Below are 18778 nucleotides of genomic sequence, written 5' to 3'. Positions count from 1 at the left end.
TCCACATTGGTTTCACGTATGTGATAATCTTCGGTCTCCTTGTGAATAGGAGAATTCTTATTTCTCATGCATTATGACTTTTCTGAGGTTAGTTCTCATGCTTAGATATGGTTCCCTGCTTTATGACGTCTTGGGCCACTGCGTGAACAATGAAAATTATGATGGTATTCGTTAGTCGCACCTTCCTGTCTAATTTTAAAATTAATATGCGTTAATTTATATTGCAATGTAACCCATTCCTAATTTTTTTTTTTGATTTTATTCTTTTGGGTTTTGAATATAGATTGTATTATTACACGAGCAGCTAACATCGTTAGCCACGTGGCTTCTACTTATATTGAAGGTACTAATCCTTTCTTGCATTGTACTTTAGTCCCAATTTTCCTTTTACGGATCGATATTTGGCTTTATATGCCAATCGTAGTCCAAAACTATACGATTTTTCGTCATATTTTCTTAAATCGTATTTGACGTCCCATTTTTTTATGAAGACTTCTTCCCCTGATTTAATCACAATGAGAATTGCTGCTGAGTATATCACATTTTCTTTTGCATGCTTTATAGTTATGAACTCTGTGTCGATACTTGCCTTGGCCATTGTTCTGAAATGGAAGGTAGTTTCTATTGACTTTCGTCTAGTTAATTTCTTCAAGATTAGTTACAATCATGGTTTACTCTAGGTCGAGGTCAAACTACCTTTTTGCCAGTATTTCCTCATACTCGGGTACTTATTCGTTCGACATAATTCGATTCTTCTAAAGCTCCATATTAACCAATAATGAAAATATACTTTGAATGGAAAGTAAGGTAACTTCAGGTTGAGGTTGAACTACTTTTTCACCGGTGCCACCTTGCACCTGGCTATTTGTGTATTCGAACGTAATTCGATTCTCTAAAGTTCCATACGGGCTTAAAGGTATTGAGACTTTCGAGAAATTACCTTTTTTCTGTCAATTTATTGTATTTAAATCCCTGGACATTCACTCTAATTCATAGTTTTATAAATATTAATACACTACTAGTTTATTCAGGTAATGCACTTTTTAAATAATAATAATAATCGATTTACATAGATATACACTTTAGATAAAACTGGAGGGATTTTCTATTACTTGTTTTAATGGGCTTTCTATATATACATTTTCTTCCCCTGGTATCGGATTTAAATTTCAATATGGTTGCATCATCCGACAGTGCCACTTCCGAAATTTGAGATGTTAGCATACTTGCAGGTCGATAATTTTCCCATGACGATACATTCGAACTGAGAAATATGAGTTCAAGCACTATATTATTTTTGCCGCTTTCAGGTGTATTCAAGTACATTAAATACACTAATAATCGGTTTGGGAGATGCAGGCCCTCCAATGTGGCAGTTATGTCGTTCGTTCGCATGTTTTGTCGAATGACTTTCCGGCACAACTGAGAAAATGACAATGGGTCATTTACTATTTTTACTATGGAAAAATTTAAGTTTACGTGCGACTGGCAACAACATAGTTGTTCGCGTACAATTACATCCAAGCCGGGGAATATTTTCATTCCAAAATTTTCGTCTTGTTGAAAGAAGTTCAAGGTTATTTTCTTTACATCTTTATAGTCCCTTGGGGTAATTTGAAAAATAGTGGATCCCGTTGAAGGGTTTATTGGGTGTAGATACGTGTTTTTTACACAATTAACGTATAAGGCCTTAAGGAAGCTTTCACCTTTTAGCATATGTCCCCGGTCTATTAGTATGGAGAGAAATTTAACCGGCCAAATTGTAGTTATGTTGTTATCGTCTTGATTACGTTTCAGACCGTAGTTCGTTTCATCAGATCTTTTCATTTGGTATGATGAAGACGATTGCTTAGCTATAGAATCTTGGTTTTATGATAATTATCTTCAATTACATTATTTTGAGGAATAAAAGTATTTATGGGATAACTGTATACTTTTCATGCACAAGTTGCTCTTAGTAAGAAAATACCTTGGCATGGCGCCTGAACACAAAAATAATCAGACCGTGTTCCGGCACCCTGTCAATGTACTCCCCACGTATCGGACTTTCTGTCCATCTTCATTCCAAATTCTCGTATGGTCATTTTTGTTACAGTGATTCTTTTAATGGAAGGGGTAATGTAGGGTAATTCTTGTGGGTCGCTTTTCATAGAGAGATTAGTTGATTTTCTCATGAGAGCTCGCAGGTCAGACAGTAATGACCAATGGGATAAAAAACACCACAGGTCACAACAGTTGACCAACGGGTCCCCATATTGTAGAGTCGTTTCATTTAGCCGTAATTTATAACTCTTTACTATTCATCATTCACATCTTCTAACTGGGTAGTGGTTTCTCATAGCGAGCTTGGGATCAATCAGGCGGAAGAGGAATAGTAGACACCACTTCCACCGTACTGCCCAAGGCTTCCCACGACTGAGGGTCCATCCATTTTCCCAAATCTCACTTTAATTCCAATGGCTATTTTGAATAAGTCATCCCGTGTTGATTTTCTGAGTATTTCGTGGGTCTTTTACAGATTATTTTTCTTTATTGTTGTTTGTAGAAGGGTTTCGCCATGCATGTTGAGCTTTCATTACTTCTCGAGAGTAAAAATTTTTCTATGTTATTACCTTCCGGAGTGGGAGGGGTATCCTTACTGATTTTTAGCTAAAAGTGTGTTTTTACTTAGTTTTGAGTGGGTTTTCGGGCTTAAACCGTTTAATAAAGAGTTGTAGAATATTTTACGCTAGCATATTTTAATTAATGCGAGAACTGGCGTTCAGTTTGAAGGAGTTCTAAAATTTTCTTTTAGGACTTATTGCGGACATTCGATCCCTTTTTTTTGTACATATATGAATACTTGTCAAATCTTCATATCCAACAATCTTTTAAGCATCCGTAGTTAACAATCTTTTGAACAATCTTTTAAACATCCGTAGTTATTGCGTATCCTGCCAACGTAAACAGATTTCATTACGACTGAAGTTTGAAACTAGAACTTATCTTCTAAGGCTATCGAAAACTAAGGCCTTAATACTTATTACTGGGCAATAGTAAGCTATTAAACTGTAAGGCATTTTCATGTTTACTCAAATAATATCGTTAGAATACGTAGGAATGAACACCTTATTTCAGGTTATTTCAGATTTGCGCAAAAACTGGTTGAATACGAAGTCTAGTTAATAAGGAATAAGTTTTACAGTTCAAATGAATATTTCATCGATGTTTAATGTGTTGGTTTGTTCTGCTTTAGTGGCAGAGATAGTGCCACGTGTCAGAGTTACTTTTATTCATACGCGATATTACCTACAAAATTTGTTAAACCTGGCGTAAGGCCTAAAAATTTAATTACCTTGTATTCCCTAAATGAAATTAAAATATATTTACGTATTGCTGTGAACTCATTGGTGAATTAGAGTTAGTTTAGTCCCAAAGTAAATTTAATAAGTTACAATAAGATGTAATCTTTTTTACTATGAAGTCATTTGAAATGCGACTGAAAGACATGGAAATTAGACTGTGCAAAACGCGATGTATAAAACTTTTTAAATTTTTGTGAAAACAAAATAATTACGTACAAGAAACTTTCTTAGATGACGGTATTAAAATATTGTAAAGATACAGTATTTTAATCATAATCCTACTGGGCTGTGTAGGGCACATCGTATCCCTATACTGGGGGCAAACAGACAGAAATTGGGGCATTGGCACGGTTTTTGCCTTCAAATGCGCAAAAAGCTACGTTTAGTCTGGGACTTATCCCTTTCTATATTCAATATCTACTACGTCCCACCATTCTGCTTCTGTGGCAGAGATAGTGCCACATGGCAGAGGTATAATATTACCTAAAATTTTGCAGGGACAAGTGTATTCGTTTGTATAGGCGCCTTGTATAAGGTATAAAAATGTATTTACTTTATATTATTTTAATCGTAAAATTAGCCTGCGTGACTGCTTCTTTTTTAGTTTAGCTTGGACTGGTCTTGTTTCCACAAGACTCAGAATTGTCATATTTTTCCAATTTTACTATTCTCTTTCCTCCTGTTTATAATTCATTCAAGTAGTATTATGCTTTGACTCATTACTTTTCTGAAAGGAATCCGTTCGATTTGCCTGCTCTGATTTCGTGGTGACACACGTCAGTGCCACGAAGGTGCCACGCGAAAGTGCCACACGACAAGGGGGGGGGGGGATTCATAGATTTGATTATAATATTGCCTATATTCTCTGTTACTTTTTTTGAATTCTATCGCGATATTTTATAAGTTTGAAGTTATCAGAGAGATTTTTAAATTAATTCGGATCTTGAGGCACAAACTATTATTTACTTTAACTATTTTATATGTATATTTTTTTTAGCTTAGGATTTTACAGGGATTTGATTTGAAGAGAAAATTCTCGAGAATTAAGCTTTATTGTTGTATCTTCCAATTCAGGGTTATTCAAACGTGTTTTTGAACAAGAAATAACTTTTAACTTCCAGCCCTTGTTAAAGCACGTCACAGATGGTATGATTTTATTCATCCATTCACCAAGTCTTGGCGATTTACGGCTTGCACCTTTGTTCGATTACTTTAGAAACTATTTCTGAGTCCTTCGTGCTTGCGTATAAATACTAATTTCGTTTTTATCTACTTTAGTTCAAACTTATATGTGCGTTAATGACTACGTAGTGTTTTGAATTCTTAAATAACCTATATTGTATAAATTTGGATTTTTATGGATAGTATATTGTATAAGTTACGTTTCCTATTTGTTGAAGTAGGCCATGACCATATCAAGTGCCACATTTGGCTCAGAAGGTTGGTGCACTCACTAATTATCGTAACTTACTTTTACTTTTAGCATTCGCAAAACAGTAATACTTCTTATTTGCGTCTCTGTTTATTCAGGTTTTTGTTTGTTTGCTCTTTATTCAGGTAATTCAAGAATCAATCATTTTGTACTTAATTTAGGAAAAATGTAACTAACTTCCAGCTGCTGTTTGTCGTGAAGAGTATACCTCTTCGCGACTAGCCAATCAGGTGAATCTGCCTGCTGGCTTGCATTTGAGAAATTTCAAACTACCCGTTTTGACTAATTTCGTCTTAAGCAGGACATTTATTTTTTGCAACAAAGACTACACGGAATAAAAAAAATTAATTAATGGCCTGTTTACATATCTTTGTGGTTATCGCGGACATTCAAAGTTTAAGCTAAAAGCACTATCTTCCTCTGCAGTCTTGAGAAAAATAGGATGTAACTGCCGGAGTCCTAGTTCAAGTGTTTTTTTTTTGCATCAATTCTTAAGCGGTTTTCTTTTACAAGGTATCTTTTTTCTTTATCTAGTTTTTAAAGAAGACTAGTACTTGCTAATGTTAAAGAGACATCAAACTACTACTATACATTGCCTCGTTTTACTTATATTGTCACAGTGAATCTGTAATAGATCGGCGTAAGGGTATGCCAACTTCCTTTATCTACGAGTTACGATATTTTAGGATTTCAATAATTGGTTTTATGCTTTTACCCTTTCGGAAAGCTATTTTAGTAAACTGCCTGTTTTATATATACATAACATACAACTGATTGCTGGATCGTAAGCGAATAATTCTATTCGAGTCGAGTCTCGCATTTGACTTTACAGGTTATGTGATTATTTTGGAATTACGTTGCAAAACCTTTTGAAAGTTAAGGAATCGTCTGGCCTAGGAAAAAGTTTTTATTTTGTCATTTTTATTTTTAAAGGTTAGTTTTCTTATTCTTTAATTGCGCGGTTCATTTTTGTACGCTTTGATTCGTTTTAAGATAATTTCGGTTGAATTTATTGCTGCAATTGTTAGGGTTTTTGACGATTATTTTTCCCTCTGCCTACCGTCTATAGTATACTATTTTATGTGTTTCTTTTATTGACTATTTTGGGACGGCTACCTACAATTGATTGCTAGAATCCAAGTGTCAGTCATCGAAAAGGTTTTTTTTTGCTAGATAAATGTCTTGATTTACTTGAGGTATGTGAATTAGCTTTGGATCTTTATTATTGCTATTTAGTGGACATTTTAGCCTAGAAAGTTGATCGTTCATATTATTTTTGATTTTAGGTGAATAGATTATTTATTAATAAGGATATTAAAATAGTTCTGAATATATAATAGTACGCAGGTCAATTAATCTAATTGCTAATATTACAAAAAAATTAAAAAGGGAAAGTATTTTTTTTAGGAAAAAAAAACGGGTGGGTGATCCGACTAATTTGCCATAAATTTTTCTGTTCTCGAACGCGATTGAAAGTTACGGTCGTAAGGTTGTTATTTCAAATTAACATTTTACAGGGGGCCACTTGAACTACATAAATAATTTATAATGTTAAGAGAAGTGGTATTAGTTTAGTAAAACAAATTTGCAAAACGAGAATCTGCTTGGTCCGATTCAGTGATTTGCAGGGGTTCTTCAAATAACTGAATTTGTTTTAAACCTCAGAAGAATCTTTTTATTTCGCTGATAAAGGAAGTTTTTTTGATAATTTAATCTCCTCGTTATCACATATCTTACATACGGATTAAAGATCCATCTATCTCGCCAAGGAAAATATATTTAATTTTACTTATAATTATTTTTAATTAGTGAAGTTTTGCCAAATTCTTGAATTCATATATTGATTCGAATATTTGGCAACAGATTTTTTTTCTTTTAATAGGCTTATATGGACAAATTTGAAAGTTTAGTCAAGCCTGCTTCTATTATTTAGATTGACAGAAACTCTATATTTATGATTCGGTTAACTATTATGTTTCTGCATGCAGGCAAATCATGCCTCACGTCATTACTACCCTTATATATATATATATATATATATATATGCTTGATCATTACCTTACCGCTTTTTACCAAACTGAGAAACCTTGGTTATAATTAATGCGATAACGACTCGTACATATTTTTTGCCGAATAAGTACTTTAGGTTGTCTAGTATTTTATAAATTTTGCAGCAAGTTAGGGTGGTTACTTCTGGTCATCTTTTCCTGTGATTAAATTTGGACTACTTTTATTATATTTTTTGAAGGAATGTTTTTTGTTGATATTTGGGTTAAGTTTTTCTTTGAGTTTTTTTTACTGTTAGAAGCGGTTATTTATTATTTGGGTAGTTGAACGTCGCGTGTCTTATGACTGGCTATTATGATAATTCTAATGATACTAACAGAATATTGCTAAAATAAGGTTTTACGTTTGACCAATTGTCTAACTTGACCTGTTGTTTGATTATCTTGTTCGCGTGCGTTTTTTTGAATTTGGATAAGTTATCAAATAAAATTAATATCAGAAGAGGTAGGATCGATCCTTAAGGAACCCTCAGTATATCAAACCCCGAAATACAAAAAAAATCAAACCTTTCGAGGCTCGATACACCGAAAGCCTCCTCAGATCCGCATTTGAATACTCGATTGAGATCAAAAGTATGTTCTGAATTAATGTGATTTGGGGTTGGGCATTGGCATACAATTGAATCCAGCACATGGAAGTGATCCTCATGCAGCTAGATCCAATTATATGCTAAGTGATCCCTAGTGATCGTCATGTTTACCTACTCCGGGGGCTACCCGGGACAAGCAAAACTAGGACAGCTGTCAACTACACTTTTTCTTCTACGGCTGAATTTATAATATATTATTTCGTCCAAAATTCAAGAAATACTATATTCTGCTCAGCAGAAATACAAGTCATCTAGTTTAACAGGGATTGCGTAAGTCGTATTAGGCTATCGCTATATCCTTGCTTACACACTTTACTATATTAAACTTGTAAAAGAAAATATTTCTCTTTTTTTCATTTAAACGAGAAAAGAATTTTTTTACCTCCTTGTTTAGTTTAATTAATAGCCATGATTGATATTTTCTTAGTTTTTTGTATCGTCTGGTAACGGTTGCGTTTTGGGCGGTCCTTGTGGTGAAGAAATCTCTGATGAGTCCTGGCCAGTTGTATCAGTTATTTGGATATTGGGGTATTGGGTCCTAATAGTTACGTTATTGTCCGTTGGTGGGTTTTGTTGAATAGACTCCTTTTGGGGTTTTATATGGTGATTCCGGTCTTGATTTGGAATTGTGAAATACAAGAGTTGTGATGGCCCTTCATTGTAATTGTTAGCAAGGATATTTTCTAATTGGGGGTTGAGGGGTAGGTCAATTTCAACTGTGAAATAGGTCGCCACCATTTTCTCTAAGTTAGAGCAGAATTCTCTTTGTTTTTGCAATTCTCTGTGGATTTCGGCTTGGTTTTCCTTCAGTTGTTTCTCTAAGCTGTCCTGTTTTAGTTTAATTATTTCTTTCTGTGCTTTTAAGTGGTCGTATTTATGCTGTAAGTCTAGGAGCTTTACTCGTTCAGGTGCCAGTGCTTCTTGTACCGCTATTGTTGCAGATAGAACAGTACTGTTTCTATAATCTTGCACTTTCTTACCAATTTCTTGCATTTTATTACATATTGCTTGTAATTTTAGGACCGTGTCGGGATAATTATATCCCTTAACAAGCGTGGCATCGCTTATTGATTCCATTTCATTCTGGATTTTGGCGGTCTGCTCCTTAGCTTCCATAAACTCCGTCTCGATTAATTTGTCCATTTGTTTAGTCACTAGGAACAAATTTGTTTTTTTGTTCTTTTTTTCTTTGGAAGCCTTAACTTCACTAAGAGATTTAAGAATGGCTTCTATCATATTCTCGATTTTCAATCTTTCTGTTATTAATTGTGCCGAAGCATCTAGGAGTATCGATCGCATCTGAAATAGCTGGTCCATAGTTGTTCCGCCTGTAGTGAGGTGGTACTAGATATTTTTTTGGAGGGGGGGTTGAACAAGTCTCGTTCTACTTCTATTTTCAGCTTTTTCTATCAAGCTGGTATTCAGCTTATCTGGAAAGGTTAACTATTAATTTCCTTCGACCTTTTACGGATAGCTATCGTTGAAGTGGCGTATCCATACATATTCGTTTAAGTTTTTTTGCGTATTAACTTGCTCATTTCGTCTTAACATTATTTTATGAGTTTGTGGGGTACTTGATCTCTAGACATATTTCCATTTATCTGGTTTTTTAATTACTCTGCCAGATTTTGTGGTAACTTCCTGTTCGCTTTCTGGCGTTTTATTCTTTTTTGACTTTCCCATAGAGATTAGGTCAAATTTTTTGTACTGTTTTAATAAGAATTTTTGACCTTTTAATTTAGCCTCTTTTGCATGTAGGGTTGCCGAAGTTGGTTTTCATTTTTGTGCGTCTTGGTGTTCGTCTGGAGCTGATACATTGTCGGATTCAGTAGAACTAGTCCCTGAAGATTCATCATTAGGGCTTTCTGGGGTGGTCCTTTGCGATTTAGGAGTATCACCTGCCCTTTCTTCATATATTTCGTCTCCTCCTGAAGTAGAGGGTTTATTTTCCATTTCCTCGCGCTAAATTCCTGTTTCGGGGGATTTAAAAGATTCTTGGGAACTCTGGGAGGAGTCAAATGTTTTTGGAGTGTCTCCATTGTTTGAATGCCATATCCTTGAGGGGGGGGGGGTAAGGTATATTTTGTAACATGGTTTGTCGCAAGGAGGATGATTCCTTGGGCTTGACTTTGGATACCGTTATGTGATGATATTGTCCTAGATTTTCATTTTCAGGGTATTCCTGGGTCCAAGGCAAGGTACTTTGCCTTGTTTTTATAGGATAGTTGATAATGTCCATAGTTTCTCTCAAATTTCTTTTATTTGTGTCCCTGGGTGGAGTTTTCTTTATTTTTACACCCAGGGTTTCCATAGCTCTATTTAATTCATCCTGTAACGATAGGGGCCTCTCTATCGGGGTTGCTGGTGATACCATATCATCTGGATATCTTTTGGGGGGACAAGGGGTTGAGATTCTATCGGGGAAAAATTGGGTTTTTGGGGACAGCGTATTCTTCCGAGCTTTCTGATGATGAACTTCTTGGACCTTTTGGGGTTCTTATTAGTATGGGTATTAAGGATTTTCTGTAAGGGATGACTAGATTTTTCATGGATAAAAATTCTTCAAAGTTTTCCTCGTCGCTATGATTCTCGAAATAGTCTTGTTTGAAGTTGAAAGGTTTTAACTCGGCTAGCCTTGACTTAGGGAATTCATTTTCCGTGTTTGACGAATCAGTAGATGAGGGTTTCGGTGCCCATCTATCTGGGTATTTGGCCCTTTTTTCGCGGCTAACATGTGCCTTATATGTTCTTCCGTTATCAGGGTTTATCATTTTAAAAGTAAAATCATTGTCGTATTTTTGATTATTCTGTAAGGTCCTAAAAATTTACTAGAAAGTTCTTTGCCTTCTACCTTTGCCTCATTCTTTAGATATACACAATCTCCTACTTTAAAATATATGTTCCCTTTGACTTTGGATTCGTTTCTCAGCTCTTGGCTTATTTTGCATTTTTCTAATTCTTGCCGAACTATCTTATAGGTTTTCCTCATCCTATTTATAAAATCTTGCTTGTAGTCCTCTGTATTATTGTAATATTGTCTGGACTCTATAACTTCCTGATAGGATATTTTAAAATCACGTCCGAATAAAAGGTAAAATGGACATTCTTTAGTTGTCTCTGAATAGGCTGTATTGATTACATTGGTTAAGTAAGGTAGATATTACTCCGAAACGTTTCGGTTGTATTTTGTATAAATACTTAAGATATTGGAAAATATTTTATGCCTGTTTTCAATCTTCCCATTAGCTTGGGGATGATAGAGGGAGGTCATCAATTTCTCTATTTTGAGGAAACTCATTAAATCTTTCGTTATTTTAGAGACAAAATTACATCCATTATCGCTAATGACTTTTTTAGCGACGCCAAATTTTAAAAATATTATTGCTAACGCTTTACTCGTAGCGTATGCGCCTTGATTTTTCAATGTTTTGGCAAAAGTGAAACCGGTAAAGTGATCTATAACTGACAGAATGCAAGTATGGCCTCTGTTGGAAACAGGTAGTCCTCCACTGGTTCCATATTAATCAAATGACACAATATCGAAAGGAAACCTCGCCACTGGCGCTCTTCCCGTCGAGGGATGGGGGTAAATTTGGGGATTCCTTCTTAAATTACTTGATTCGCAATTGTTTATGAAGTCTTTGATTTTGGTTAATGCTGAAGGAACAAAGAAATATTGTTTTAATCTATTATAGGTTTTCGTTATTCCTAGGTGTCCACCAGTATCTGAATGAAAATATGCAAAGGCAGGTATTGTTAGGTTTTGGGGTAACACTGGTAATATCGAGGTTTGGCTTCTATTTTTATCGCCTGTTACTGTCCTACAAATGATTTTTTCGCCTAGATCATAATAAAAAGTGTCTATATCCCTTCTCAGGGCTTTGAACTTATCAGGGAGGTTATCAGAATTCACAAAATAATTAATGAGAGTCAAACACATTTCTTCCTTAACTTGGTTTCTTTTAATGTTAGCTAGCGATAGAGGGCTATGATTGACTTCGATTTTTTTCTATTTGGATTTTAGGTTTATTCTTCTTATGTTTTCGTTTACTGGAATTAATTACATTTATTTCTTTTTTTTTAATTACTTGAGGAGTTATTCTCAGGATATCTAATCAGGCAAACGCAAGGTGCATTTTGTTTACCAGTCAAATGTTCAAATTCGTAATCCAGATCTTGGATTTTTATTATCCATCTAGCTAAGATTCCCGTTGGATTTTTGAATGTGCTTAGGCACTGCAAGCTTTTATGGTCCAAACGCAGCTTAAATTTTCGGCCCACTAAATAATGTCTAAATTTGTCTAAATGATAAATCATAGATAGTAGCTCCAATTGCGTTGCAGAATAACTGCTTCCGCTTTTCGATAGAGCTCTGCTTGAATAGCATATGACTTTCTCTATATACTGAGGGGGTTTCTGTAGAGGATTGGGGTAGTTTTCTACGAGGATTATTTGGGAAAGGATTGCACCGATGCCCAGAGCTGAGGCGTCAGTGGTGACTACGAATTGTCCTTTTTCAAATCTGGTAGCGACAATACTGGTTCAGAAGTAAGTGCTTTCTTGAGAGTGTCTAAAGAATTTTGAGCTTCCTGCGACCAGGTAATATTTTGGGGGGTCCATTTAGTTAGGTCCATTAAGAGTTTTGCAATTTGGGCGTAGTTACGTAGGAGTTTTCTAAAATAACCTGTTAAACCAAGAATGTCTCTCAATTGTTTTATAGTTTTCGGGGGTTTTAGTTTTTCTACGCATTTTATCTTTTCAGGATCTGGTGATATTTGGCCTTGGGTCACTATCATTCCTAAAAATTTTGTTTCGGATTGAAGTAAATTTACTTTTTGAGGTCTACATTTTAGATTACCCTCTCTGAATTTTTCAAAAACTTTGGCTAATGTGTTTAAATGGTCATCCGGGGTTTCTCCTACACAAATCACATCATCTACAAAATGAATGATATTCTTTACACCTCCTAATGAAGGTAACAGAGGTCTACATAGTGCACTTGGACTAGTTTTAAATCCAAAAAGTACTCTTAAATATTCATAAGAACCGCATTCATTCGTCGAAAAGGCTATTTTATAAACGTCATTTTCTGATATCTGAGCCTGATGATAATCATGTGTAAGGTTACGGGATGTGAAAATTTTATTTTTGGTTGAGATTGAGTCTAGAATTTTATCTATTCGGGGCAGGGGAAACTTGTTGCTAACTACCTGCTTGTTTAAGGCTCTATAGTCTACTACAAGCCTAAGGTCCTCGTTCTTTTTTGACACTAGTATAACAGGGGCCGAATACGGGCTTATGCTTGGACGTATAATATTATTTCTCTCTAATTCGCGGATTTTAGTTTTTTAACCAATTTTTGTAGGGATGAGGGATGCGATAGGGTTGTTTAGCTACAGGTAACCCTGTAGTTTGGATAGAATGTTAATAGAATGGTATCAATCCAATGTCCCCTTCACACGTGGAAAATATATCTCTAAAATTCCAGAGCAATTCACATAATTTTTCTCTTAATTCCGTATCTTGGATATGATCTAATTTAAATTTTTCCAAAAATTGGGATCTTGTTAGTGGGTACCTATTCCTTGGATTACTGACACCAATGCTATTAACCAAACTTTTCTTGGAGTTTTTCCATTCGTTCAGCTTGAACTCGGAAATCACTTGTATTTCAACGAGGCACGTTCCCTTTTTTAAGGTAATTGTATCATTTTCATGTGTATTAGTCAACCAAATAAAACCATCTCCTTTCTCATATAAAATGATTTGTTCTTCACAAAATAGATTTTCAGGGATTTCTCCACACGGGGATGCAAAACAAATTTCGGAGTTGTCGTTTACAGGGGTGACCATTTGGGAGATTTTAACTCTTTGTATTGTTTTTGGGGGGATCTTTGTTGTACGCACTGCGAATCCATAATATTTTTTTTCCGAGTCATTTTCTATTAAATTGAGATTGGCGCTTGGTTGCGTCAAATCTTGCGCTTGTGGGGTTGGCTGTAAGGGGACAGCATTGAGATTTATTATCTCGTTCCATAATTCTGTTATTTTCTTTATTTCTGTCTGCCTATACTCCTGCATTTTCCCTATTTTTGTTTTTATTGACTCAATCCATTTGTTGCTTGAGTTTCTCCTAAAGGACGAGAAATGGGGTACAAAAACTCTATTCTATTCACTGTTGCTTCCCCTTTCTCCAAGCGTTGGAGAATGGAATAGGATGGATATACGAGTCTGTGGTTCGCTATATCTAATAACACTTTATTAGATTTTAAAGAATTAGCACCGATTATAGCCTCAAATGGGAAATTCTTGCATATTATGAAATTGGTAGGAAAGATTCTATTATCTTTTGTCACATCCAGGCGTATGGAGCCTATTGCTTACAGCCTATGCCCTGTGACGCTAGTTTAACTGGGAATATTAAAATTTTTCCGTCGCTTAATATATACTGGTATTCTATTAAATAAATTCGAATTTATTATGTTAACTTATGTAACTGAATCTATCAATGATTTTAAATAAGTGCTCGCAACACCAAAGTCATTCAATATAGGTAATGAATAATTATTGTCACTCAAAGAAAGCTTAGCGACTGGATAGCCCATATAAGAATAACTGGCATCTAGGGTTCTGGGTAATTTTATTTGAGGCCTGATTCGTTTCCTTGTTCGTTTATTTGATAGGTTGGAATTTGACATTGGGGCTCGGTGGGAACTTCCCTAGTAAGTTGATTGACATTTGATTGTCTTGGTTGCCACGTATTATTGCGTGGGTTGGAATTTCTTGTGCCGTCGGCTCGCGGCATTTGTTCATTTTGCATTGACGAAAAATTTCTACCCGTCGGGAAAAAATATCTTCTGTCATCATTTGTATTCCTGTTAAATCTGGTAGGATAAACTGTCCGTGAATTGAATGGGTGCATATTTTGTTGCGTATTTGGATTGGGGAACCGATAATTCTTTTGTTGCTTGGGGGAAGGCTTTGTGTATTCCAATCCTTGTTGGTAGGGGTTGCGGAACAATGGGAGGCGTTGGGGGTTACTTCTATAACTTCCTGACCCATTGGCATTTAAGTTTGTTCTCCCGAACAAACGGTTATTAAAACTGGGGGTTGCTGGTGTGTAATTGTTTCTAGTACGGCATTCCCTGGCAATATGTCCTTGTTTATTACATGCATAGCATATAATTGGGGTCTTAATTAAGTAGTTTGCCGTACTCGTGGGTACGAAACGTACCATTCTTTGCCTGGTAGGGGTTGAGGATCTATTTTTGTTCGGTTTTGGTGAATTATCTCTTGATAAAAATGCGGGTGAAATTCCTCGTGATCATCCCGGAGTTGATTCTCCCACGTTATTTATTCTTGACTTATTGTGATTTGCCACAATCGTGTCAATTTCAACCATTCTCTCTACTTCCTGAACTGCCAGCTCTAATGTTTGAATATTTTTACATATTAACATTTGGTACAGTTTGGGGCTCAATCCTTGCAAGAAAGCGTTTAGTACAATTTTATCATATAAGGGACCAGATTCTTTCCTATATTTAGCCTCTATGGATACCATTACTTTGTGTAGGTGTTCCCTAACGTTTTGGGTTTCGTCGAAACGCACAGTTCCGTGCTTTAATTTGTGTGTAGAACTGGTTTCAACAAATCTTTCTCGGAACGCTTTTAGCAATTTTTCTATGTAATTTATTAGAAGGTTATTATCTTCCCCTATGGTGTTCTCTATTTGTTTTAAGAATGTTAATGCTTGCCCCTTTAGTCTCATTAATAACACGCCTCCTAATGGTTTTAAATCTGTTTTAGTTACTTCTACAAATTGGTTTAATTGGATACTAAATTCATCTACGTCTGAGTCTCCGTTATATGAGGGAAGGGATTTTGAAATTTCCACGGTTTTGGCAATAATTTTTTGGTTTTAGCAATTGTTCGTTTGGATCTAATGACATATTGGCTAGTTTTTTTTTCAACAATAATTAAAATTCGGTACTGTTTTTTTTATATATAACTTAAATTTGACACTTCCAAATTTCTGTTATTTTGTGAGGGGATTCCATATATATATATTTTTTTAGGGAGTATACTTTTTTTTGTTACTATCTTAAGGGGACTTAGGCCTAACAAAATATTGCACTTTCTCTATGCGTAATATTTCTCAATATTCTTTTTTGTTTGTAAGTGGAAAAATTTTTGTCCTTGTGTTTTGCTCCTTTAAACAGCGGCGCGCCAATTCTAATATGGGGGTTTCCAGTTGTTTCTTTAGTTGGTGATTCGCGAGTATTATACCATAGTAGAGGGGGGAACTTCGTGTGAATGGAGATTAAGTCAGCGGTACAAATAAGGAGCATATATTAATGGCCATACTGAGTCGAAATCAGATTGAAAGGATTCAGGTTCCCTTGAGAGCGGTTGGAGCCACAAGGACTAATTATCTTGAGAAAAACTAACAAAGAGATAAAATTAAGAAAGTAATGTATTTATTTTTTACTCACATTAGCGGTACAAAGCTGTATCAGGAATATCAATAATATAGGTATAACACTTCACAGTCATAGACACTAGGGCAATGTTATTGACTGGGGCATATACAATGCAATAGATAGGTCACTTACATTAAAATTGTTTTCAAAAACTCACTGTAAAACTCGTTCTAAAACTCTTTCTCGACTCCTCATTGACTCATCATAAAACTGATAATAGAATCCAAATAGACTGCCCCAAAATTGCTAAGTTCTAAGCAACTATACCCTTCGATTTCGCCGGAGGTTACATTCAGGCGTTACTAAAAAGTATATTACACTGGTCCTATTGGTTCAGACGGTATGTCCTATTGGACAGGGATCCACCAATTGGCTACTTGAATTTTGATACGATTTATAACTTTAAGACTTCACTTTGGAATTTTTCTCAACAAAATAAAGTTTTATATTGTAATTTTTGTTAGCGACATGTCACTTAGTTTCCAGAAGATTTATCTCTGTGAAAGTTGTTAACGGGCAATACAATTTAGTTGCATTGGAATACATAGTTCTAAACTTAGTTTTCAGAACAATGCAATTATATTACACAAAGATACTTAGCATCTCTAGTGACTATTATTTTGTATGATAAATTCTGCCTTCTCTGGACAGTTTGGGAATTCAAGCTCTAAAGAGTTAAATCACATTATTGGTCGCCTTTAATGTAAGGTATGGTCATATTAATATTTATTGCATGCTTTGGCGACGTGGAGGCGGATTTATTTATTGCTATTACATTTTCTGTGGGAAAGATTTTTACAATGTATGTTTGAATAAGATACATTTGTTTCGCTATTTTTTTTAAATTGAACGCTTGATCATTACTCGATCTTTAGGTTACTTGAATTTTTAGGTTCATATTTTGGGTGATTTTATTTTGCTTGAGTAACCTTAATTGGAAAATTTGAGGTTTTGAATTTTGATCCCATTAAATTTGCTCAATGAACCCAAAATACAAATAGCAGAAATTTTTGGCTCCTCTGTTTTGTCCAAAAAAGTTTTACATTAGAGATTTATTCTTGAGACCAAATTAGTTAGTGATGATCCAATATTAAATGAAACTTTGCATTATAATTGCTGGCTGTTCATATTTCGGTGATACAAATTATTTTAGTGCTTAATTCCACTCCACTTTATGCTGTATGTAGGATCACTTTGCATTTTTCGTATTATCTAAATCAGTTAAATGCCATAGTTCATTCCTTGTTCTACGTTTGAAAAATCAGCAGAAAACCCATCAAAATATGGGAATAAAGAAATTACTGAAAAATGCCTCTGTGAGAAACTGTTTGAGGGGTCCATTGGTGACTGTGAATGCAATGTGACTTACATAGATTCCTTTAATAATATAAAGATATTACCTGTATTAGCTAGCCTTCTATCCAAGAGCTATTTCAAGTTTGATAAGGTTAATCGTTTTCAAAAATGTCCATTCTGGGATAATAATAAAGGCAAACGCTCCTTTTAAAACTATACAGTCCAAGAATGCCCACAGGACTCCCTACTGGCTATACTGAAGGCTGTAGATGATAGCCTGAAATTAAACTACGAACCACTGGCAAAAGAAGAATCGTGCACATCATCCAGAGAAGAAGGTCTTAGTTCCATTAATGAGAAGATCAGTACAGCCGCTTCGGAAAATATTACAACATGGAAGGAACACGATGCCAAATAGAGCAGTTTTTGCGCTGTGGATGAGGAGCAGCCTGATTACCAGACTTACGTTGATTTAACTATGAATCATGAACGTTATACTGGTTACAAAGGTCCGGAAGCACATACGATTTGGAGGGCTATCTATAAGAAAAATTGCTCCTAGCCACCTCGAAACCATTAATGTCAGTTCGATCAGCCACCTCAGTTTCATTAACGAGAGGATCAGTAGAGCCGCTTCGGAGAATATTGCAACATGGAAGGAACACGATGCCAAAATGAGCATGTTTTGCGCTGTGGACGAGGAGCAGCCTGATGACCAGACTTTCGTAAATTTAACTGTGAATCATGAACGTTATACTGGTTACAAAGGTCCGGAAGCACAAAATTTGAAGGGCTATCTATGAAGAATTTTTTTCCAAGCCACCTCGCAACCATGGTCTACTCAGTGAGACTTGGAATGTAGAAGGTATGTGCTTTAAAGAACTTATTCTTTATAAAGCAATATTTGGTCTTCATGCCTCAATAATTATGCATCTGTCTTTAAAGTACTTACAACCTACTGCCAAAGTATCAAACGTCTTTGGTAATAGGATGGACTCAATTGGTACTTGGGGTCCAAACCTTGCAGAGTTCCACAAAATTTTTAATCTTACTGATACCATTGGAATTGGACCACAGTGGCTTAGAAATCTTTACTTCCTCTATCTTCTAGAGCTGAGAGCTTTGGATAAGGCAGACTCCATATAAAGAGACTTTTGACTATTATATTGGGAATTCTGAAGAAGATATTGAAACTAAAGAAGCTATGCTAGGGACTCTAAGAATTATAAAAAACTTTGAGCATCACTTTGACGAAACAACTATGTTCTTTGGAGGTCAAGAAGCGTTAAAACTAAAAAACGATTTTAGACTTAAGTTTTATAAAGTCAGCAGAATTATGGATTGTGTTGGGCGTCAAAACTGTCCTAAACTTCAGACTCAAGGACTTGGAATAGCTCTAACAATTTTGTTTTCTGGCAGTTTTGAGAGACCTGAGTCCAATGTTTTCAACTTGGAAAGTATGGAAAAAGTTCATTTAAAACTGACAAGAAACGAAGTTGTTGCGCTGTTTAACGCCTTTGGCCGCCTCTCAGAAGGTATTTGAGGGTTAGAAATATTCAAAAAATTTCGG

General features: G+C 35.3%; 2 protein-coding genes across 2 annotated transcripts in view; both read left to right on the top strand.

Annotated features, from left to right (window-relative positions):
* The window catches only part of eag (potassium voltage-gated channel protein ether a go-go), a 525138-nt gene that overhangs the window by 42517 nt on the left and 463843 nt on the right, over nucleotides 1-18778 (top strand). The window lies entirely within an intron of this gene.
* Nucleotides 15746-17770, top strand: LOC148949935 (ero1-like protein). Its single transcript, XM_089091743.1, has 3 exons — nucleotides 15746-15763; nucleotides 17147-17359; nucleotides 17657-17770. The coding sequence occupies exons 1-3, from the start codon at nucleotides 15746-15748 to the stop codon at nucleotides 17768-17770; spliced, it is 345 nt and encodes a 114-aa protein (XP_088947869.1).

Source organism: Artemia sp. Qi Xiang Cuo, chromosome 7 (assembly GCF_049724085.1).
Source record: "Artemia sp. Qi Xiang Cuo chromosome 7, ASM4972408v1, whole genome shotgun sequence".
NCBI lineage: Eukaryota > Metazoa > Arthropoda > Branchiopoda > Anostraca > Artemiidae > Artemia > Artemia sp. Qi Xiang Cuo.
This window is presented reverse-complemented; position numbering and strand designations above follow the sequence as displayed.

Coding starts and splice junctions, on each gene's coding strand:
- LOC148949935 (XM_089091743.1), top strand. Junction 17,360..17,656: donor GCTATTTCAAGTTTGATAAG/GTTAATCGTTTT, acceptor GATGAGGAGCAG/CCTGATTACCAGACTTACGT.